At 31.3% G+C, this 24915-nt stretch overlaps 2 protein-coding genes across 6 annotated transcripts in view; both read right to left on the minus strand.

The window, feature by feature from the left end:
• LOC144838374 (uncharacterized) overlaps nucleotides 1-24915 on the minus strand; it is a 70340-nt gene that overhangs the window by 39413 nt on the left and 6012 nt on the right. The window contains exon 2 of one of the 5 annotated variants that reach the window (XR_013611631.1): nucleotides 2857-3003. The exons of the other annotated variants lie outside the window; for them this stretch is intronic. The gene's annotated coding sequence lies outside the window, so the exon portion shown is untranslated. Of the gene's footprint in view, nucleotides 1-2856; nucleotides 3004-24915 lie in introns of those variants that run through there. 5 annotated transcript variants of the gene reach the window in all.
• LOC144851703 (kappa-type opioid receptor-like) lies at nucleotides 22394-23546 on the minus strand. Its single transcript, XM_078709297.1, has 2 exons — nucleotides 22971-23546; nucleotides 22394-22873 (listed from the first exon to the last, which is right to left on the minus strand). The coding sequence occupies exons 1-2, from the start codon at nucleotides 23493-23495 to the stop codon at nucleotides 22394-22396; spliced, it is 1005 nt and encodes a 334-aa protein (XP_078565423.1). The 5' UTR covers nucleotides 23496-23546.

Consider the following 24915-nt stretch of genomic DNA (forward strand, 5'->3'; position numbering starts at 1 on the left):
ATATTTTGATTGGTGCCACAATCAAAGTCAATGTATCAGCTATTGCTAAATTTGCTAAATACACGTAAACTGATGTGTGCAATTTACTCACTATAACGATAAATGTCATTATGTTGCCGACAATGCCAAAAGCAACAACAAAAGGAATAATATAGTTAATTAAAATTATTTTCCAGTCACTATACAGGAGGAACATATATATGGCAGCATCATATTGACTCGTGTTAGGCATTGAATTCCTGAGTTCAGTTGCATTATAGAAGATATCAAGCGCCATTGTTCTTTTGAAAATCTATCTATTTTTGCAAATTGTCTTCTGCTTTGCAACTAAAATGTATCAGTACGAATACAATCAAAGTGCTCGAGGAAAAAACTGATGATAGTGGGTTTGGTATGGTTTCAAAATAACCGTAGCTCTGTCTATTCTTGTAGTTGTGGTCGCAATACTATTGAGTATAACAGACGTACCAAGTTACTATGGCTAATAATTTAGACGTTTAGTAGTCATATCTACGCAACTACGATACATATTCTTTATGTGGAAAGGTTTTATTGACCAATCAAAATTAACATGATAAATAAATTATGAACAAATCACGATTACTGCAAAAATATATCCTTTTGTCGATCCTTTCCTTATAAATAAAACTGATGTAATGCTGACATAATTTAAAAAGAAAAAATGAAACAAAATGCATACTCATTTTAAAAGGTTTAACAAAATATATTTAAAAAAAGAAAAAAAAACAACCGTACTTCATTGTAAAAATATATTTTATCAATCTTTTTCGAAGAATCAAAAAGGTAATTATCGATTATGATCGGGCAATTGAATTTATGGATCGGGTGTTACAAGAGACTTTTCTCCAGATTTTCCAGAAACATAGACCCAATTTAAAATATTTTTTCTATTTATTTTTGGAGAAATATCGAAAAATAGAAACTACAATTTAATTGTATTCAATCAATGCAAAAAAATAAGTCTCCCTCCGAAGCGTGTTTAACATAGATTACCAATATCTTCTATACGAAATATAATTTCAAGATAAGTCAATTAAAAATAAAAATGACGTATTCGTTTACACAATTATGCATATAAGGAAGCTTAAAAATGTACAATTATATTGTGTTCATAGAAATAAACAAAAGTATTAACCAGGATCGGATCATGGTCACAGATGGTTGCATTTCTGGATGGTGTTCATTTTAAAAATGTAAGGGAGAATATTCGTTTCTAAATGTATAGATATCTTTTTAATAAGCCAATTGTGTTCAAACAAATTATCTATAATTATATAATTTAATTAAAAAGCTGTGAATAGTATTTAAGCGTAAGGGGTGACACGTGCTAATCATCATTTAGTTTGCTGCAAAAAAAATATCGACTTTATCATTAACTTTATTAAAGTATAACTGTTATATATATTAATTGTATTGTTATCGTTATTGTTCTTTTATTTATTTCTTCCTTATTTTGGAAATATTTGAAGAAATGTTTGATAAAATATAAATAATAATATCATACAATAGATAGAAAATATCAAATTAATTCTTCTTCATATAATTATGTAAAACGTTACCGTCATCATAACACAATTGCATACAAGTACACATCAAAACTACCTAACACACACCCAAACATACACACCACTAATGACTTTCTTTCTATACACATTTTTCAAAACATACGTTCAAACCCAACCAGAAATAACACAGATTCAGAAAAAAAAAAACACTTCAAGATTTTTGTTTTATTTCCATAAAATATTTAATATACAACTGAAAACTAATATATCGATATCGTTGAACAGTTAAACAGAGAAATAATAGATTTATTACAACTAATACAGCACATGGTTATAAGGAAGTTACTAAAATCATAAACATTATAATTTTACCGAACTTCTTTGTTGTAAATATAAAACTGTCAGGAAGTCTTTCTTTGTGATAAAGTATACAACTATTTTATCAATATCTTTCGAAGAAACACAAACTTATCGTTGAGGATCGGGCACTTGGATGATTTAGAACAAAGCTATTTATATCCAGATTTATCGACTCACCGAATAATGTATTGAATGTCGGTAGAAAATTATTCCTCGGAATCGTACAAGACGATATAGTGGCTTATGAGTCATACATACATAATTATAATGGCTATGTTTGTTGTTTTTAATCTACTATGCCAACTATTGTGATTGAAGATGTTCATCTGGTTTGAAGATACGTTATTTTAAAATTCTATTTTGACAAACCAACTATTATGATACCCTGAATTGTACCGACAGAACTGAATCGTTTACGTGACTAGTCTAGATTTTACTTTTTTACTATCCAATAGGCCAAAGAAGAATAATGCATCGCATATTCGTATTATTGGTGTTAAGTTTTCTCTGATAAACTGAAATCCAATTCTGTCTACACTCCTATCGAACTAGTTTGACAAAAAAAGTGTGATGTACCCAAATATAGAAGTGAAATTACATCATCATGTCCATATATGGGCATATCAATTTTTTTTTCCACAAGTCAAGTTTGATAGTGTATACAGAGCTTTATAAGGATATTATGAAAATTCCAATGAACTAAGTTTTGAGGAAAATTTACTTCATCCTATAATTGCACTGCATTATATATTTTACAACCAATATTCATTCATTCATTTCCTTATAGGTCTACAAAACAAAAAGACGAAAATTCAACAAAAAACACATTTTCATCAACGCTGATGCAGGTTGGATGGTGAAGTACATTTTTTTAATTAAACAATTACAACTGTCATGAATTCTGTTCTTAAAAAATGTGAATGAAGTTTCTACAATATTTATACAATGAGGGAATATGTTATATTTAAATGTACCAAAGGTATTGAGATAGAAAATTAATAAATAAGATTTAGTTATAGTTAATTAAGTTTTAGTTATTAAACAATCAAGATTACTGAAAAAGAAAATATATCCATTTGCCGATCCTTTTCCTTATGAAAAATCTGATTGCTTCTTTCTGGAAAAGGAAGTGAGGTAATTTTAAAAGAAAAATGAAACAAAAATACACACCCATTTTAAATATTACAAGGAAGTTGTAAAAGGTGCAACATACTGTCTTATCATTTTATTGACTAAATATAATTTTCAGAAAAAGAATAACAAAAGGTATTTGTACAATTATATATTATATATCAATATTTTTTCGAAAAAAACAGAAAGCTATCGATGATAATCATTCATTCATTCATTTATTAAAATCATCTTCACAGAAAAACTGAATTGTGACAATTTTTTACATTATTAAAAGGTACTTACAATATTTAAAATGTTTAAAAAAGATAGCATAAAATAACATCAAACGATTAAGAAACACACAATACATCATAAAAAAACAATAAAATAAACGAGCACAACATCAAAACTAGTAAAAATCTAAGTGAATTGGAAAAATTACCTAACATATTATTTTTTATTCTTATTACTTCAAACATATTATACAGGGGAATACAATTATTTTCAATGCAATAGTAATCGGGCGATTGCATGTCTGTACCGGGTGTTACGAGAGATTCAAAACTGCTCAATAATGTGTTGGCTCTATTTTGAGTGAGTGAAAAAAATTGTCATGTTGAAACAACATTATGTAAAATATACCATAATATCATAAAAACAATGTATAAAACTATTTTAATTACTATTTTTAAGGATAAAAGCTGACGGATGACACTTAATAGTGAAATATATCATACAATTTTCTCCGAATTCTCCGGTAGAAGACGTCAACAAATGCCTGTCTAAAATCTCCATTTACAACATTATATATCAAAGGATTGATGGACGAATTTAAATATAATCCCAAAAAACTACAATTCATAACCCAAGATTCATCCGATCCAAGAATGTTAAAATAGAATATTATTCCCAACACATAAAACGGTATCATGCAGAGAACATAGACTGTGACTGTCAAAAAAACTGTCCACAATATTTTCCTCTCGGATTTAGAGCGCATGTCGATCTCACATGAATTTGGCATGCTATTACGGGCTCTTCTTATGTAATAGAACATACGTGAATATAAAACTACTATAATCATTATTACCGACATAGTAATAATAAAGTTTAACGGCCAAACAACTGTAAATAATGTATTGTAGCTTGACTTAATAAGACACACGCTTGCACGATTTGAGATACCTCTATACATATCAGGCCAAGGAAAAATGACGGAAACTCGTTCGAAAGCAGCAAGTAGGAAAGTATTAACCAATAAACAGAAAAACCATATAACTGCACATACTTTAACGGATCTTAGGAGAGTACCAAATCTATTTTTTTGAAACTTATAAGGTCTACAAACTGCCATATAACGTTCAACAGATAGCCAAACGATTGTTGATATAGCTACATTCGCCGCACTATTTGAAAAGTAAACCAATAGTCCACACACCCAGCTGTGTCTTGCTTTATCTGTCGTATAGCCAGGTATCGGAACGAACTCAAGTTTCCATGCTGCAATGGGGGCCACAATTAAATACAGCGTGTCAGCTACTGCCAAATTGGCTAGATACACGTAAACTGATGTGCGCATTTTAATCACTATAACGATAAATGTCATTATGTTGCCAGCAATTCCTAAAACAACCACAGCAGGAATGATATTGTAACGTAAAATCGTCTCAAAGTCGCTAGGAAGAAACATATCTATAAAAGCATCAGTTTGACTCGTATTAACAATCGAATTTTCGTAAACGGGTGCATCATAGGATGCATTGAATGTTGAAAATGTCATCTGTCCTGTTCTAATTGTCTCCTCCTACACAATTAAATGCATTTGTCCGAATGTGCACATAGTATCAAAAAGCGGGGGTAAATTCCTTTCAAAATGCCCGTCGTATGAGGAAATATCGGTTCTTTTGTGGTGTTTTACCATAATATTACTAAGTAGGGAGTATTCAATATCCTACGTACTAAAGTTCATTCTATAATACAAAATAATCCAATCAAATAGTGTGTGTATAACTACTGCTTGCCTATATGTGCTTTACTTTGCAGTCAAAGGTGAAATGAGATAATTTAATCCCAACAAATCTACTATAGAATATCAATAATAATAATAATATGTTTTAAATATCCAAGAAGATTATTAACTACCTACAAACGGTTAATAAACAAAATTACATCAGCAAAGGATTAAAGGATGTCATAATTAATATGTAATTATTGAAGATTAATTGTACTATTATTAATGTCTCTAAAAAAAGTCATTTTTAAAAATCAAATCAGTCAATAGAAACGAATTTAAGTGATGATATTTAATTAGTAGGCAAAATTTGTTTGGACATAATTTATCATATTTATTTGCTTTGGATATGTTATGAACATTATTATGAAATCCGAAATAAAAAAAGTGACTGAATGAATACGCTATAGATTATTATCTACAATATTTTGTCAATTAAAAAAGACACATTTTATTTAGTTTTCATATTTAATTTATTATTATCAAAATTATATAATTGGAACATTTTGGCTTTTAACATCTCGAAAACCTTTTTTATTGTGATATAATATCGTGTACCACTGTATACAATTTGTTAATAAGACGAATATGGTAGTTAATATTTAGATTTTGTACACAATATTTAGTCCAAACAAATTATGTACCATCATTTAAAATAATATTTTAAGATGTAAAGAGTAAAAGGTGGCACTTGAAATTGAAATTATTAAAATTAACTTAAACGTGAAATATACTACTTATTTTCTTGCGAATTTTCGTATAGAAGACGTCAATAAATGCTTGTCTGAAACTTTTATTTATTACATTATATATCAACGGATTTACAAAAGAATTTAAGCATATTAAAAACCGCCAAATATTTGAGAACCAAAATGTATCTGGTCCAAGAATTTTAAAAAGGTATATATAAATAAACACATGTCATGCAGAAAACATAAACTGTGACTGTCACAAAAATTGTCCAAAGTAGTTTCCTTTCGGAAATAAAACGTGTGCTGATCTCGTATGAATTTGGCATGCTATTGAGGGATTTTCTTATAGAATAGTAAATACGCGAATGCAAAACAAAAATAATCATAATTAATGTTAAAATTATCATAAACTGCAGAGTGGTCACAATTATGCACAGTTTATAGTGGATTGGCTTAATGAGACAGGTGATTTGAGATACCTCTATACATATCAGGAAAATGAAAAATAATGGTAGCTCGGTACTTGTAAACAAGCCCTATTGTATTCATCAAAAAACTGACAATATAATTGCACAGACTTTTACGGATCTTGATAAAGTGCCAAATTTACTTTTTTTCATATCGATAAGGTCTACAAACTGCAATATATCGTTCAATTGAAAGCCAAAACATCGATAATATGGCTGCATGTGCAGCACAATAAGGAAGGTATTGTAAAAGTCCACAAACCCAATTCCATTCTGTATCAGAAATCGTATATGGTATCGTTATAAAATCCTCGTTTTTGTCTTTTTCAAAGAGCATCAAAATTAGAAGTAACGTATCAGCTATTGCCAAATTGGCTAGATACACGTACACTGATTTGCGCAGTTTACTCAATACTACGATAAATGTCATTATGTTTCCGATAATACCGAAAGCGGTCACAATATGAATCACATATACCATTACCATCTTCTCAACATCTTTATTCAGGAACATATTAATGAACTGACTCATCATATTGACTCCTGTTAAACGCTGAAACCTTGTATTTAAATTCCGATACATCATAATCTGATGTATTGTCGGCTGAAATCGACATGTTATTTTTGAAAATATCCACATTCATATTCTCTCAATTACATTTGTTTCCAATAAAACAACAACTCCAGAGTGATAAAAGAGTCAGACATACGAAAACGTGTTAGTAGTGTTTTGAAATACTGTTCTAAATGGTTACATCACGTATATATTACCAAGGAAATATGTCAAAAAAATGTAAAAAGCAGATTATTTGAGGTTGTGTGTAGTTCCGGTGACGTCACTGGGTGCTTGATTATTATCCGTACGGAAAAAATTGCCTCAGGATGCGTCGGCTCTCCTCCGATAACTTCGCCCATAATATTTCTTAACAATTTTGTAATGACTGTCCGTCTAGATTTAGCGGGCCGGAGTTAAATTTTAATGTACAACTATAATATATAGGGCCTATATAAATTTGAATTAGTGTCCATGAATTATTACAGAGTGTCAAATCATTTTTTGTTGTTTTTAAATTCTTTTTTTAGACGCGTGCAACGCGACTCTACAGCTCACTATGTCGGTCGGTTGGTCGGTCGGTCGATTAATCGGTCGATAAACACTAACTTGAGCACGCGACTGCAGTCATCTATATGGCCTTGTTTTTTGGCATTACAGTTCAATGTAAAATGTTTTAAATCTTCACATCCTTACTGCATAGTGAGCACAATTTCATTTTAACCAATTATGTTTTTTAATCAAGCAATTGTTGATTTTGTTTTGATTTTTATGTTTTTTTTATTTTTTTGGATATTCATTTCCCATACAAAGTTTCCATATTGGAGATGTGGCAAGATAGGCGCGTTATATAAATGATACAATGGCCTTAAATATCTTATTACGTCATAGGTTTCCAGCTCAAATTTTCGTTTATAACAAACCGAAAGAAGGTAATATTTTCATTTTCTTTTTAGGTTTGAATTGTACCATCAATTTTTATGGGAATAATTTGTCTCGGTATTACATTTTGATGTGTTTTAGAAAGTTCAAGAGTGTGTATCAAAGAGCGAAAATCATCCCCACAGAATGATTGTGTTGTTTCTGGACGCGCTGCACATTCAAACTCGAAATTCCATTAAGCAAAGAATTAATAGTCCAACAGAGAAAAAAAAATGTAAGTCAGTTGGCCCTATTTGGTCTAAATACCTGTACATGCATCTTAAGACAGGAATAAACACACCGAGCTTCCTAATTGATGGATTCACCAATCGTATAACCAGAATAAAACGTTAAATGGAAATTACTTTTTTCTGTAATGAAATGAAAATATTTCTTTCATTCATTCGCTCAATAGATATATTCTACGTATGTGTTGTTCAATCAAAGTTTTTATTCTGTCAAACCATCTTTACTTTAAAAGTCATTAGGGAGGTTTCGCAACTTACGAATACGATAATGAAAACGGATACATCACGCACACGTATTCGTTTTTCGTAAGCCAGTAAAAATCTGTTTCGCATGGCAACGAAATATTGAGGGCGCCGTCCAAAATATGACTGCGGTAAATTTGAGCATAGTCAATAGAAACTTACTTTCTATTGACTATGATTTGAGCGAAGCGCAGGTACGTGTTGCTTGGTGCTTGGCTGCCTAGGCCTAGCGTAACATCAAAGCGAGTGAGGACTTTAAAAATTGAAAAAAAAATTGACCTGGCATTTTTGTAAATTACTTTTAGTAAATTACTTTCAATAAATCTATAATTATGTTATAATAATAGTTCATGATTCAAATGCAAAATGTGCAAAATAGATCAAAAACTATACCCGTTTTGTAGTTACGAATATGACTGATGATATTCGTCAACACGAAAACGCTTTACGAATATGAAATGGGGATCAGCTCAAAAGTTGCACAAATGTGTGACGTATCCGTTTTTGTTATCGTATTCGTAAGGTTGCGAAACCTCCCTATTGTCTCCGAGAATACTCGATTTACGTGTAAAATTGGTTTTTCTAAAGAAATAGTATACCATCTCTTCTAGCTTTATGTCCATTGATTTTGTTCAGCAAGTTCTTCTTTGCAAATATTTCTAAATAGACATAAGTTAATTTCATATTGAATGTGATACGTAGCATTCTACTCCACACCATAATCAGTCAAACGTTATTTGTTATCAAGCATCCAAGTTTCATCGCAGCAAAAGCTGTGAATAATATTTAGCGATAACGATGATACGTACCGATTAATCATTAAATATATAATTTAATTTCCTTCGAATTGTCTTGTAGAAAACGTCGAAAAATGCTTGTCTAAAACTTTCATTCACTACATTATATATTAAAGGATTTATAGATGAATTAAACAACATTCCAAAACGAAAAATTGAGAGCCAAGCTACATCGCATTTATGAATATTAAAAAAGTATAGTGTTATATATACATTATACGGTGCCATGCATACAAAATAAACTGCTACTGTCACAAAAATTGTCCAGATTATTTTCCTTTCAGATGTAGAACGTAAGTCGGTTTCACATGAAGTCGGCATGATTTTGTGGGACTTTCTTAATGAATAAAAAATGAGAAAATATAAAACTAACATAATTACAATTAACACCATACTAATCGTAAATTGCAGTGTCCAGAGAATCCTAACAAGTTTATAATAGCTTAGCTTAATAAAACATATAGTTGAACGATTTGAGATACCTCTATACATATCTGGCCAAGGGAAATTGACGGTTGCTCGGTACTTGTAAACAAATACTATAGCATTCACAGAAAAACTGAAAATCCATATAATTGTACAGACTATTACTGACCTCAAGAGAGTACCAAATTTACTTTCTTGAAACTTATAAGGTCTACACACTGCCATATAGCGTTCAATTGAAAGCCAAAAAATGGTTAATATGGCCACATGTGCAGCACTAGAAGGAAGGTATGCTAGAAGTCCACAAATCCAATTCCTTTCTACATCAGAAGTGTTATAATTTGGTATCGGAATAAGTTCCTTATATTTTGACATTTCAAAGGGCGAGATGATTAGATACAACGTATCAGCAATTGCTAAATTGGCTAGATACACGTAAACTGTTTTGTGCAGTTTACTTACTATAACGATAAATGTCATAATGTTGCCGATAACACCAAATGTGACCACAATATTAATCACATAATTAAGAACCATCATCCCAAAATCTCTATTCAGGTACATACCAATGGCATCATCATATTGACTCGTTTCAGACGTTGAATTCATGTATTCAGATTCCGGTAAATGATATGATGTTGTATTGTCAACTAACATTGACATCTTGTTTGCTCGGTGAGTGAACTCCACGGATTGATAAAAGACGGTCAGCCTTCGATTACTTTGCTTGTAGAGTGAACTCCGCGAAGTAATAAAATACTGTCAGTCTTCGATTAATTTGCTTGTAGACTGAACTCCACGGAGTGATAAAACACTGTCAGTCTTCGATTAATTTGCTTGTAGATTGAACTCCACGGAGTCATAAAACACTGCCAGTCTTCGATTACTTTGCTTGTAGAGTGAACTCTGCGGAGTGATAAAACTCTGTCAGTATTCGATTACTTTGCTTGTAGAGTGAACTCCGAAAAGTGATAAAACACTGTCAGTCTCCGATTACTTTGCTTGTAGAGTGAACTCCGCCGAGTGATAAAACACTCTGTCAGGCTTCGATTACTTTGCTTGTAGAGTGAACTCCACAGAGTGATAAAACACTGTCAGTCTTCGATTAATTTGCTTTTAGATTGGACTCCACGGAGTCATAAAACACTGTCAGTCTTCGATTACTGTGCTTGTAGAGTGAACTCCACGTAATGATAAAACACTGTCAGTTTTCGATTACTTTGCTTGTAGAGTGAACTCCGAAAAGTGATAAAATACTGTCAGTCTCCGATTACTGTGCTTGTAGAGTGAACTCCGCCGAGTGATAAAACACTCTGTCAGGCTTCGATTACTTTGCTTGTAGAGTGAACTCCGCGGAGTGATAAAAACTCTGTCAGGCTTCGATTACTTTGCTTGTAGAGTGAACTCCGCAATGTAATACAACACTGTCAGTCTCCGATTACTTTGCTTGTAGAGTGAATTCCGCGGAGTGATAAAAACTCTGCCAGTCTTCGATTATTTTGCTTGTAGAGTGAACTCCTCGAAGTGATAAAACTCTGTCCGTTTTACGAATATGTTGAAATCACGTATAAAATACCAAGGAAATATGCAATTTTAAAAAGCAGACTATTTCTGTTGTTTGTACTTCCGGGGACGTCACTGGATGCTTGATTATTCTCCGTACGAAAAAAGTTCCCCTGATGTATTGGCTCTCCCCGGATAACGGGGTAGGAGTTAATTTAATTATATATTAGATTAAATATTATGACCTATATAAAGTTAAATATTATATGTGTTGGATATTCATTTCCCTATACAGTATAACGTTTCCATATTGGAGATTTGACAAGATAAGGGCGTTATATAAATGCATGTGTACAGGAAATAGGTTGTATTAACTTTGCAGATGATATACCAATGGTCTTAGATATCGTATTGTATTACGTCATATTCTATATGTTTCAATTTTCGTTTATAACAAAAACAATAAAGTAATATTTTCTGGTTTGTACAATCAATTCTGACGGGAATATTTTGTCTCGGTATTACATTTTTTTTGTGTATGTGTGTTTTGGAAATAACACACTATCCTGAACAATCATCTATAATTGTAATGTCTGTATGTTAATGTTATCTCTTTGTAGGTATTTTTTACAATTCTTTTCCAAATAAATTCAAATCAAATCACCAAACATTATTTAAATAATACATATACAAACAATAAACAGTACATTAACAATAATATATTAATATCTTATTTTTTATATATTATTATTATTGATGGCTCCTTTACAGTGCGTTGACTACAATTTCGTTTTATAATATTACAATTATTTGCTTTTAAAATAAAATTTAAAAAAAAATAATAGACATTCAAGCTCAAATATTAATTTTCCATTGTACATTTTATTACATTTACAATAATTATAAGTTAAGTAAACTTTCCAGGCTTATTAAAGATATATTGTCCCCCTAAAAAAATATTTTTTTTAATTTTTTTGTTGAATATGTTATTTTAATGTCACATAAAAGTTATTCACTATCACAAAAAATTGGGTCTGAAAAAAATTTATTTACCTGAGAAAAATGTAATTTAAAGCAAAAAATGGTCAAATTGTCTGGAAGACAATGAGTTTTTGGGTAATTTAACTGTTTATTTTGTCTTTTTATAGGTGAAATAATTTTTCCCCCATTAAAACTGCAAAATGGCCTATTCAAAGTCCAATTTTAAAAATCTTTATTTTTCATGATTTTGGGGGACAATACATCTTTAACTTCATATTATAATAAAATACTATATAGTTTAATTTTGGATAATTTTTACTTTTAAACCAACACGTCATTACACCATTTCTAGGTACAAGTAGCCTATAATATTGTAATATGTTTGGTACTCAACATCTCAAATTCAGTAAAGGCCATACGAGCGGTAACGGTAATAGAAATATAGAATCTATGTTATTCCTTATGACCATTTACACACAACGCGGAGCGGACGGGCGGTTTCCGCTCATGAATACAGATTCTAAGTGGGACAAGCTACGCGGCTTTCCGCTTACCGTTACCGCTCGTCTGTGTAATTGGACGGCTGTTTATGATAATTATCATTTTTTTAAATTTTATTTATATCACAAACACAATATAATTATAATTTATGGAGACATTCGTACAAATTACATTAATTAAAATTGGGAACTGGGTTTAATCCACATTATTGTAAATTTGACAACAAAACCAGTTTATTTCCATCTGCCATGTCATACCTTATTTTACTTTCTTTTTGTATACATGTTGCTGACTGATTGTGCCAGACTTTATTCTTTGGATTTATTTTTTAATATTTTAAAAGTATCTTCGTGGTAATTAGTACGGTACATTATATGTGTAATATTGTTAACATAACTTCTTCCAAAGTTGTTTATAATGAGCAATTGTGTTTAATGAGCAAAATATGTATAACATGTTAAAGCAATTTCTTCATATATTTTGACCGATAAAGAGTGATATGTGCAACTTAATAGTGAAATATATCGTTTAATTTGCTTCGGGGTTTGCTGTAAAACACGTCAACAAATGCTTGTCTAAAACTTTCATTTACTACATTATATATCAAAGGATTTACAGAAGAATTGAACAACATCCCAGTACGAGAAATTAAGAGCCATACTATATCGGATTCAAGAATATGAAAAACGTTTAGTATTGAACATATACGGTGATAAGCATATAACATAAACTGTGACTGTCACAAAAACTGTCCAGAGTATTTTCTTCTCAGATTTAGAACGTAAGTCGGTTTCACATGAAGTCGGCACGGTTTTGCGAATATAAAACTAACATAATCACAATTAACACCATACAAATCGTAAATTGCAGTGTCCACAAAATTCTACAAAGTTTATAATAGGTTGGCTTAATAAGACATATAGTTGCACGATTTGAGATACCTCTATACATATCAGGCCAAGGAAAATTGACGGTTGCTCGGTACTTGTAAATAAATATTACAGTATTCACAGAAAAACTGAAAACCCATATAATTGTACAGACTATTACTGATCTCGAGAGAGTACCAAACTTACTTTCTTGAAACTGATAAGGTCTACAAACTGCCATATAGCGTTCAATTGAAAGCCAAAAAATGGTTAATATGGCCACATCTGCAGCAATAAAAAGGAGGTAAGCTGGTAGTCCACACAACACATTCTTTTGTACATCATCAATTATGGTATACTTTTTTGGCAATAGAATTAGTTCCTTATGTGTGCTCATATCAATGGGTGACACGATTAGATATAACGTATCAGCTATTGCCAAATTGGCTAGATACACGTACACTGATTTGCGCAGTTTACTTACTATTACAAAAAATGCCATTATGTTGCTGATAATACCAAAAGCGATGATAATATTGATTACATAATTAAGCAACATCATCTCAAAATCTCTGTCCATGTACATACCAATGACATCATCATATTGGCTCGTATTAGATGTTGAATTCATGTATTCAGATTCCGGTAAATGATATGATGTATTGTCAGCTGAAATTGACATCTTGCAATTTATTTATGTCCACATTCATATTCTCATCTCCTCAATTACATATAAGCAATCAATCAAAATAAATTGTATTCCATAGAAAATATAAAGCTAATAAAAGTAAACAATTACAATGGTATGTGACCACCACGGAGTGATAAAACACTGTCCGTTCTACGTAGTGGTCTGCGGCAATACGGTAAAGATGATCAACAAGTTAACACCACTTTATATAATAAAGTCATCTGGAAAAAGATTTGTTTACTAAAAACCGGAACTGACTATTACACGCGGTCAACGGCTCCTACTTAGTAATACTAAGTTTATCTGATCTGGTAAATGGTGTTTCTATCATAAGGCGGGCGTGCCAATTGCAAACAAATTTGTAATGAGACGTACATACGATTTCTGGTAAATAATTTAATCTTTTTTCAAACTAAGTGGAGATTATTAATGTAAAGATTGATACGGACATTGCCTAATGCTAAAGTGAATCGTTTATTGTACCTTTGTATAGGAATAGTGTATTGTGTGTTACGCAAATGAACTTATTATAGCGCCAACATATTACACAAACTTGTGCACAAACAAAAATGTTTTTTGTACACATCATAGCATTGGTGGAAACTCCAAGTAACCCATTTTTACCTATAACTTTGTTTGGAATACCAAATTCTCCAAAAACATTTTTTAAAGTGCTGTGCTTTATATATAAAACAAGGAAAATGTGAAAAATAATTACGATAAATTGCAATTGAAAATGTTTTTTTTTTAACGTACATTTAAATTTAAGTTAAAGCTTTAGATGTAGAGTCAAGTAGCAAAATAAAAAATAGACTTGGTCTGGGATTAGGCGGTACCTTAAACATATCTGGGTATTTTCAGAAATATTCAGAGACAAATAACAATTATTCTAGTTTCATGAGTTTGCGAATGCTTGGAGTTTCGACCACGCAGAATCTTTTCAAAGATGGCCTCAACAGAATTGATTTATTGAATGTCACATCCAAACTTGAAAATAAATACTAAAGAAAACAAAGCAATCGTCTACCAATCTCGAGTTCGCACTAAAAGGAAGGTATACTAGAAGTCCACAAATCCAATGCCTTTCTACATCAGAAGTATTATAATTTGGTATCGGAATAAGTTCTTTATATTTTGACATTTCAAAGGGCGACATGATTAAATACAACGTTTCAGCTATTGCTAAATTGGTTAGATAGACGTAAACTGATTTTTGCAGTTTACTTACTATAACGATAAATGTCATAATGTTGCCGATAACACCAAATGTGACCACAATATTAATCACATAATTAAGAACCATCATCCCAAAATCTCTATTCAGGTACATACGAATGACATCATCATATTGACTCGTTTCAGACGATGAATTCATGTATTCAGATTCCGGTAAATCATATGGTGTTGTATTGTCTGCTAACAATAAAATCTTGTTATTTTCGAAAATCTCCACATTCATATTCTCTTTTATCAATACCGATTACTTTGCTTGTAGAGTGAACTCCACGGATTGATAAAACACTGTCAGTCTCAGATTACTTTGCTTGTAAAGTGAATTTAATGGAGTGATAAAACACTGCCAGTCTTTGATTATTTTGCTTGTAAAGTGAACTCAATGGAGTGGTAAAACACTGCCAGTCTTACGAAAATGTTGAAATCACGTATAAAATACCAAGGAAATATGCAATTTAAAAATGCAGACTATTTATGTTGTTTGTAGTTCCGGGGACGTCACTTGATGCTTGATCATTCTCCGTACGAAAACATTTTGTGTATGTGTGTTTTGGTAATAACACACTATCCTGGAAAATCTTCTATAATTGTAATGTATGTATGTTAATGTCATCACTTTGTACGTATTTTTTTTTACAATTATTTTCAAAATAAATTCAAATCAAATCACCCAATATTATTTAAATAATACAAACAACAGTAAGTATATTAACAATAATATATTCACTATATATATATTTATTATTATTTATGGCTCCTTTACAGTGCGTTGACTACAATTCCGTTTTATTACAATTATTTGCTTTTCAGATAACATTTTTAAAAATATAAAAAAAAATAATAGACATGCAAGCTCAAATATTAAATGTTCATTGTACATTTTATTACATTTACCTATTGTCAATACATATAAGTACAATAATTATAAGTTAAGTAAACTTTCCGGACTTATTAACTTTATAATTATAATAAAATACTATATAATTTAATTTAGGATAATTTTTACTTTTAATCCGACGCGTCATTACACCATTTCTAGGTACATGTAGCCTATAATATTGTAATATGTTTGGTACTCAACATCTCAAATTCACTAAAGGCCAATTTACACAGACGAGCGGTAACGGTAATAGAAATATAGAATCTATGTTATTCCTTATGACCATTTACACACAACGCGGAGCGGACGGGCGGTTTCCGCTCAGGAATACAGATTCTAAGTGGGACAAGCTACGCGGCTTTCCGCTTACCGTTACCGCTCGTCTGTGTAATTGGACGGCTGTTTATGATAATTATCAATTTTTTTTATTTTATTTATATCAAACACAATATAATTATAATTTATGGAAACATTCGTACAAATTACATTAATTAAAATTGGGAACTGGGTTTAATCCACATTATTGTAAATTTGACAACAAAACCAGTTTATTTCCATCTGCCATGTCATACCTTATCTTACTTTCTTTTTGTATACATGTTGCTGACTGATTGTGCCAGACTTTATTCTTTGGATATATTTTTAAATATTTTAAAAGTATCTTCGTGGTAATTACGGTACTTTATATGTGTAATATTGTTAACATAACTTCTTCCAAAGTTGTTTATAATGAGCAATTGTGTTTAATGAGCAAAATATGTATAACATGTTAAAGCAATTTCTTCATATATTTTGACCGATAAAGAGTGATATGTGAAATTAATATTGAAATATATCGTTTAATTTGCTTCGGGGTTTGCTGTAAAACACGTCAACAAATGCTTGTCTAAAACTTTCATTTACTACATTATATATCAAAGGATTTACAGAAGAATTGAACAACATCCCAGTACGAGAAATTAAGAGCCATACTATATCGGATTCAAGAATATGAAAAACGTTTAGTATTGAACATATAATATACGGTGATAAGCATATAACATAAACTGTGACTGTCACAAAAACTGTCCAGAGTATTTTCTTCTCAGATTTAGAACGTAAGTCGGTTTCACATGAAGTCGGCACGGTTTTGCGGGACTTTCTTAATGAATAAAAAATGAGCAAATATAAAACTAACATAATCACAATTAACACCATACAAATCGTAAATTGCAGTGTCCACAAAATTCTACAAAGTTTATAATAGGTTGGCTTAATAAGACATATAGTTGCACGATTTGAGATACCTCTATACATATCAGGCCAAGGAAAATTGACGGTTGCTCGGTACTTGTAAACAAATATTACAGTATTCACAGAAAAACTGAAAATCCATATAATTGTACAGACTATTACGGATCTAGAAAGAGCACCAAATCCACTTCTTTGAAACCAGTAAGGTCTACAAATTGCCATATAGCGTTCAACAGAAAGCCAAACAATTGTTAAAAAGGCTGCAAGTGCAGCACTAAATGGAAGGTAACCTTGAAGTCCACAAATCCAATTCCTTTCTAAATCATCAATACTATAATTTGATATCGGGATAAGTTCCTTAAAATTTCTCATTTCAATGGGCGTTGCAATTAAAAATATCGTATCAGCTATTGCCAAGTTTGCTAGATAAACGTACACTGATGTTCGTAGTTTACTTACTATAACGATAAATATCATTATGTTGCCGACAATACCAAAAAATATCACAATATGAATCGCATACATAAACACCATCTTTTCAACATCTGTATTCAGGAACATATCAATGATATCATCATATTGACTCGTATTAAACGTCGAATTCCCGTATTCAGAGTCCGGTACATCATAAAATGAAGTATTTTCTCTTGAATATGACGTCTTATTATTATTGAAAATGTTTACATTCATACTCTCTTCTCTCAGTTCAATTTGTTACCAATACAATAATTGAACTACTACGACGAATGTAGGCCTAATACCGGTTGGAAAGGTTACTTTGCAATTCTTACTTCTTCAGTGGTGGTTTATTCGCCGAAAGATGTTTAAAAATGTTTACATCTCGTTATACACCAGCTTGAAACCGATTTGATTTGACAATTGGAACATCTGGAAAATGATCAATCGATGTTGAAATATATTATTCATTCTAATCTGAAATATATTATTCATTCTTGTAGGCGAAACTCCAACTCAACGAAAGGTTATCTGAAAGCATCATGGGCTACGTTATTTATAGAAGAATTTTCTAAACAATAGCCTATGTCAATAATGTTGGCAATTTATTCCAGTACTTTTTCTGAAAGTACGGTCAATTGTTGTTTTTGTGATCCCACTTTTGTAGTAAACCATGATTAATTTTGTTGCAGCTGTTTTCCTGGATCTTAATGATAATGTTTAAAGGATAGCACCGCCAACACAGCATCATTGTGTTCGTCATCGTCGTCAAAATCATCATCATCATCATCATCATCATCATCACCATCATCGTCATCATTATTATTGACTTTCAAACAATTACTATGAGAATAAATGTTTTGAGCAATTGTTTTATTGCGTGCAGAAATCAATGTAAACAAACATCATTACTTATTGGTAATCTGCTTAATATTTAATAATACAATTATGATTCATAATTCATTATCTTCCTTAGAATAATTACTTATTATTCCGTAAATAAATGAGTTTACATGACGCCAGCATAAACGACTGCTTATCTGAAAGCTTCGTAGTAGGTAACATCGTTATCAATGTATCAGAATATTTTTTAAAACAAACCCATTTCATTTTGTGAATTTTGCTATAAAAAATATAAGTACCTAAGCAGGAGTTATTAATAGACAATAATATTATATTTATTTATTTTTATTATTATTTATATAATATATATATATATAATAAATATTATATTTATATTATATTTTATTTCTGTTAAAGGAAAGTTTTTAAACAGTGATTGGGTTCGCTTTTGACAATCCTGGCTTTTTGTTTTCTTTTTGTATTTTTTTGTATTCTGTTGTAATTGTAATGAGTCGATATTGAATAAATCAAATCAAATCAAAAACGAATGTAACTACAACAATCACACAGGTTCAGCGTAAAACATTGGTAGGCCTACAAGTTTCTCTATTAGTTACCGTGTATTCAGCGCACAACATTTGTACAAGTTTCTATACCTAAAGTGAAAGTGAGTTCAGCATCAAAAAATGGTACAAGTTTCTATATCTGTAATAGTGACATTGAATTTAGCGTAATCGTACATACAATAATTTCTGAATCTATAGCGAGTTCATAGTGAAACAAAGGTAACATTTTCTATAACTAGTAACATTGAGTTATGCATAAAACAATTGGTACCAGTTTCTATAACTATTGACAGTGAGTGTGTTAAACAATAGTACAAGTTTCTATAACTTGTGTACATACTTCATATAGATATAATGACAGTAAAACAATTGGAACAGTATATCATATAGCTTGGCCACGCTGGACAATCTACTATTAACCCTTTCTTTACTTCTGAAATTATTTACCACATCCTTCCGCACAATAGAGTACAATACAATACTACAATATTATTTACAATGAAATTTGCTTTCATTTTATGATGCAAGGAATAACACAATGAAACATAAGCAAAGAAAGCATAGCCTACAACCTTTCGTAATACAAACATTATATAGATTTTATAAAATAATATTTTAAAACAATAATTGAACAAACGTTTACAGATCTAAATGGATTACTAAATCAAATTTATAAACTGTCAGATAACGTTTAAAAGAAATTGTGAGTATATAGCCAATAGTAAAAGTAAGAAATCTCACCTTTGTAGCGAGATTGTTGAAGCTAGTAAATACAAAATTAGATTAGAAAAAGAAGTTTAAAACTAAATCTACTGTATAATATTTAGTAAGCGTGAGTAAGTGTCACCTAAATGGTGGTAATTTTATTTATTATCTACTAATCTTTTTCTAAAGAAGACATCAACAAATGCTTGTCTAAAACTTTCATTAACTACATTATATATCAAAGGGTTTATAGACGAATTTATATATATTCCAAAACGACACATAATGAAAAACCAAAAAATATTCGATCCAAGAATATCAAACAAGTACATAATGCCAAACACATACATTGGTGTCATGCAGATAACATAAACTGTAACTGTCACAAAAACCGTCCACAATATTTTCCACTCAGATTTTGATCGTGGGTCAGTATCGCATGGATTTGGCACCGTGATGTTCTGAGATTTTTTAATAAATAAATCATAAGGAAACATACAGCTACAATAATCACAATTAGCAATATAGTCACTGTAAATTGTAGAATCCAAAAAATTGTACAAAGTTTTTCGTAGCTTTGTTTAATAATACATACAGTTGCATGGTTTGAGATATCTCTATACATATCTGGCCAAGCAAATATGATGGTTGCTTGGTACCTATAAGCAAATATAATTGTATTCACAGACAAACTGAAAATCCATATAATTACATATCCTTTCACGGATCTTGAGAGAGCACCAAATTGACTTGTTTGAAACTTGTAAGTAATTTTTCTACATAGGCATCAGCTTTTTTCATACTCCAGATGAGTAGTATTCTACGCCAACACCATACTCAGTCAAACGTCATTTATTATTAAGCATCCAAGTTTCACCGCAGCAAAAGATGTGAATATTATTTAGCGATAACGATGATACATACCCATTAATAATAAAATATATCATTTAATTTCCTTAGAATTTTCTTGTAGAAAACGTCAACAAATACTTGTCTAAAACTTTCATTCACTACATTATATATTACAGGATTTATAGATACATTAACAACATTCCAAAACGACACATTGAGAGCCAAAATATATCGTATTCAAGAATTTTAAAAAGGTATAACATTAACCACACTGTATATGGTGATATGCAAACAACATAAAGTGTGAATGTCACAAAAATCGTCCATAGAATTTTCTTCTCAGATTTTGAACGTGGTTCGCATGTATTTGGAACGATATTACGGGACTTTCTTAATGCATAGACAATGCGCGAATATAAAACTAAAATATTCACAATTAACACCATAATAATCGTAAAGTGCAGCATCCACAAAATTCTACATAGTTTAAAATAACTTGGCTTAATAACACATATAGTTGATTGATTAGAGATACCTTTATACATATCAGGCCATGGAAAAATAACAATTGCTCGGTACCTATAAACAAATGCTGTAGTATCCACAGACAAACTGAAAATCCATATAATTACACAGACTTTTACGGATACGGAGAGAGTACCAAATTGACTTGTTTGAAACTTGTAAGGTCTGCAAACTGCCATATAACGTTCAACGGAAAGCCATAAAATGGTTAAAATGGCAACATCTGACGCAATAAAAAGGAGGTAACCTGGTAGTCCACACAACAAATTCTTTTGTACATCATCAATTATGGTATACTTTTTTGGCAATATAATTAGTTCCTTATATGTGCTCATATCAATGGGCGACACAATTAAATATACCGTATCAGCTATTGCCAAATTTGCTAGATACACGTACACTGATTTGCGCAGTTTACTTACTATTACAAAAAATGCAATTATGTTGCTGATAATACCAAAAGCGATCATAATATAAGTTACATAACTAAGCAACTTCATCTCAAAATCTCTGTCCAGGTACATACCAATGATATCATCATATTGACTCGATGTTGAATTCTTGTATTCAGATTCCGGTAACCGATTTTTCCTTATAAATTTGTTTGGAATATCAAATTCTCCAAAAACAATTGTTAAAGTGATGCAACAAACTTGCACTGAATTAGGTACCTTCCACATATCTGGGTATTTTCAGAAATATTCAGAGACAATTATTCTAGTTTCAAGAATTTGCGAAGTTTCGACCACGCAGAATCTTTTCAAAGATGGCCTCAACAGAATGGATTTATTGAATGTCAAATCCAAACTGTAAAATGAAAACTAAAGAAAACAAAGCAATCGTCTACCAATCTCGAGTTCGCATTCTCTATTGGCCAGCACTTTAGTTAATTGAGAATTTCTTACGAATAGGTTGTCCAACCAAACTTTTTATCCTGTAAAAATGACGTCCTGGTCTCTGATAATTCTTGATTTTGCATTGCGTATGTCCAAAGTTTATCTTTTTCGGCGGGTTTTTGTTTGAAGCTATTTACTTGTAGTACACTGACATATAATTATGTTCATACCCCATGCGATACGTAGCATAACTTCATAACGTTTTGTTTGCACCTCATTAATCAACTTTAATAATATTAAGTTTTTACCGTAGAAAAAATACTACTGTAATATCATTTAGCAGTAAGTGCGGCACGTGTCACCTAATCGTAAAATATATCATTTAATTTCCTTCGAATTGTCTTGTAGAAAATATCAACAAATGCTTGTCTAAAATTTTCATTTACTACATTATATATCAATGGGTTTACCGAAGAATTGAACACCACTCCAAAACGAGAAATTGAGAGCCAAACTACATCGGATTTAAGAATATTAAAAAAGTATAGTGTTATACATACACTATACGGTGTTATGCATACAAAATAAGTTGCTACTGTCACGAAAATTGTCCAGAGTATTTTCCTTTCAGATTTAGAACGTAAGTCGGTTTCACATGAAGTCGACACGATTTTGCGGGACTTTCTTAATGAATGAAAAATGAGCAAATATAAAACTAACATGATCACAAGTAACACCATACAAATCGTAAATTGCAGTATCCACAAAATTCTAAAAAGTTTATAGTAGGTTGGGTTAATAAAACAGTATAGTTGAACGATTTGAGATACCTCTATACATATCTGGCCAAGGAAAATTGACGGTTGCTCGGTACTTGTAAACAAATATTACAGTATTCACTGTCAAACTGAAAATCCATATAATTGTACAGACTATTACGGATCTAGAAAGAGTACCAAATCCACTTCTTTGAAACCAGTAAGGTCTACAAATTGCCATATAGCGTTCAACAGAAAGCCAAAAAATGGTTAATATGGCTGCATGCCCAGCACTAAAAGGAAGGTATGCTAGAAGTCCACAAATCCAATTCCTTTCGACATCAGAAGTATTATAATCTGGTATCGGAATAAGTTCCTTATAGGTTGTCATTTCAATGGGCGACACAATTAGATACAACGTATCAGCTATTGCCAGGTTGGCTAGATACACGTACACTGATTTGCGCAGTTTACTTACTATAACGATAAATGTCATCATGTTGCCGATAATACCAAAAGCGATCATAATATAAGTTACATAACTAAGCAACATCATCTCAAAATCTCTGTCCAGGTACATACCAATGACATCATCATATTGGCTCGTGTTAGATGTTGAATTCATGTATTTAGATTCCGGTAAATGATATGATGTATTGCCAGCTGAAATTAACATCTTGTTATTTATTGCAATGTCCACATTCATATTCTCCTCATCTCCTCAATTACATAGAAACAATCAATAAAAATAAATTGTATTCCATAGAAAACAGCTAATAAAAGTAAACAATTACGACGGTTTGGTAGAGTTACTCACTCAAAGTTATAAGTGATGATCTGTGGAAATACAGTTAAAGATGATCAAGTCCACACCACTTTATATAATAAGAGGTCATCTGGAAAATGATTTGTTTACTAAAAAACGGAACTGACAATAGACGGTCAAAGGCCACTACTTAGCACAACTGCAGTATGATTTAAGAATATTGAAATATTTAAATCAACCAATAATTGTATGAAAGTTTCATATTGATATATATCAAAGCATTTACGGCATGAATATTTAATAAAAACAGGACGAATATCTACCCTTCAATTAATGGTTGACGAAATGTAGTTTTTAGACAGTGGCTGGAATTTAGTATTCATGACTAATGTTATATTGTTTGCATGGCGAAATCAAATGTTGTACACCACGTATACTAGTTCTGAAAATAACTGTTTAGTTTCTCGACGTTTTGGTCAATATGCTTTGATCGTCTTCAGGAGTAAGAATGAGCATATTGATCGAAAGAATAGAACTAATATACGTGGTGTACCGCAAACTTTATATCAACATGACTAATGTTACCATTTCGAAAAACAATCTAGGCCTAATGATACTGTACAAATGATAGGCCCTATACAGAATACTATAGGTACCAGAAGTTGGATTCTTACTGGAATAAGGGAAGAGTTATATATTACTGCATATGAAATCGACATCACTGTGTCATCAACGAAGCCAGTAAATCGATTTGGTTGTTAGTAAGTGTATAAGTGCGTGATATAAGGTAAATTGTTTAAGTTGAAGAGAAAATAATTTTCAGAAATTGTACAGGCCGTATATGAGAGGCCCTGTGTTCTAGGGATATCGCTATCAAATAAGGTACTCGTAAATATATTTTTAATTGATTGTTGCTGAAACTTTCATAACGGCTATTTTTGTTATGTTTTATAACACACCTCGGTAAAATTGTCATTTGATTGGATTGTTGCTCACATAATATTCAATAAGTACTCTATTGAACACTAATTGTGGTATATGTTCTTTGAATTTCGTTAAATGGCCGTAAAATGTCGTTATATGCGCGTTCGTTCTTGTTATACAATAGGGACGGGAGGACGACGGAGATTCTGTGTTCGCTAGAGCGTAAAAAACAGGCGACATAGCCGTTTCATTAGTTACGCACTCTTGCGCGAAGACGCCGAGCGGCCAGATAGAGACAACCTACTAAGGCTAGCCAAGGGGCCTACCTAGATACTAATGGCAGTAGTTATGCTACTTACTAGATATGGCTGTATTGAAATTGGGTGTTTGGCCCAGCTAGAACAGAAGTATCTCTCTCCCTCCACTGTCTCTTGGC

The sequence above is a fragment of the Antedon bifida genome, chromosome 1 (assembly GCF_963402885.1).
Source record: "Antedon bifida chromosome 1, ecAntBifi1.1, whole genome shotgun sequence".
Classification (NCBI taxonomy): Eukaryota; Metazoa; Echinodermata; class Crinoidea; order Comatulida; family Antedonidae; genus Antedon; species Antedon bifida.

Excerpts from the sequence above, each read along its gene's own strand:
- LOC144851703 (XM_078709297.1), bottom strand. The coding sequence starts at position 23,495 with ATGAATGTGGACATTGCAATAAATAACAAGATGTTAATTTCAGCTGGC. Across the intron at positions 22,874-22,970 it reads TTGGTACTCTTTCTAGATCC|ATATGTATAGAGGTATCTCA; the intron begins GTAATAGTCTGT and ends TTCCTTGGCCAG.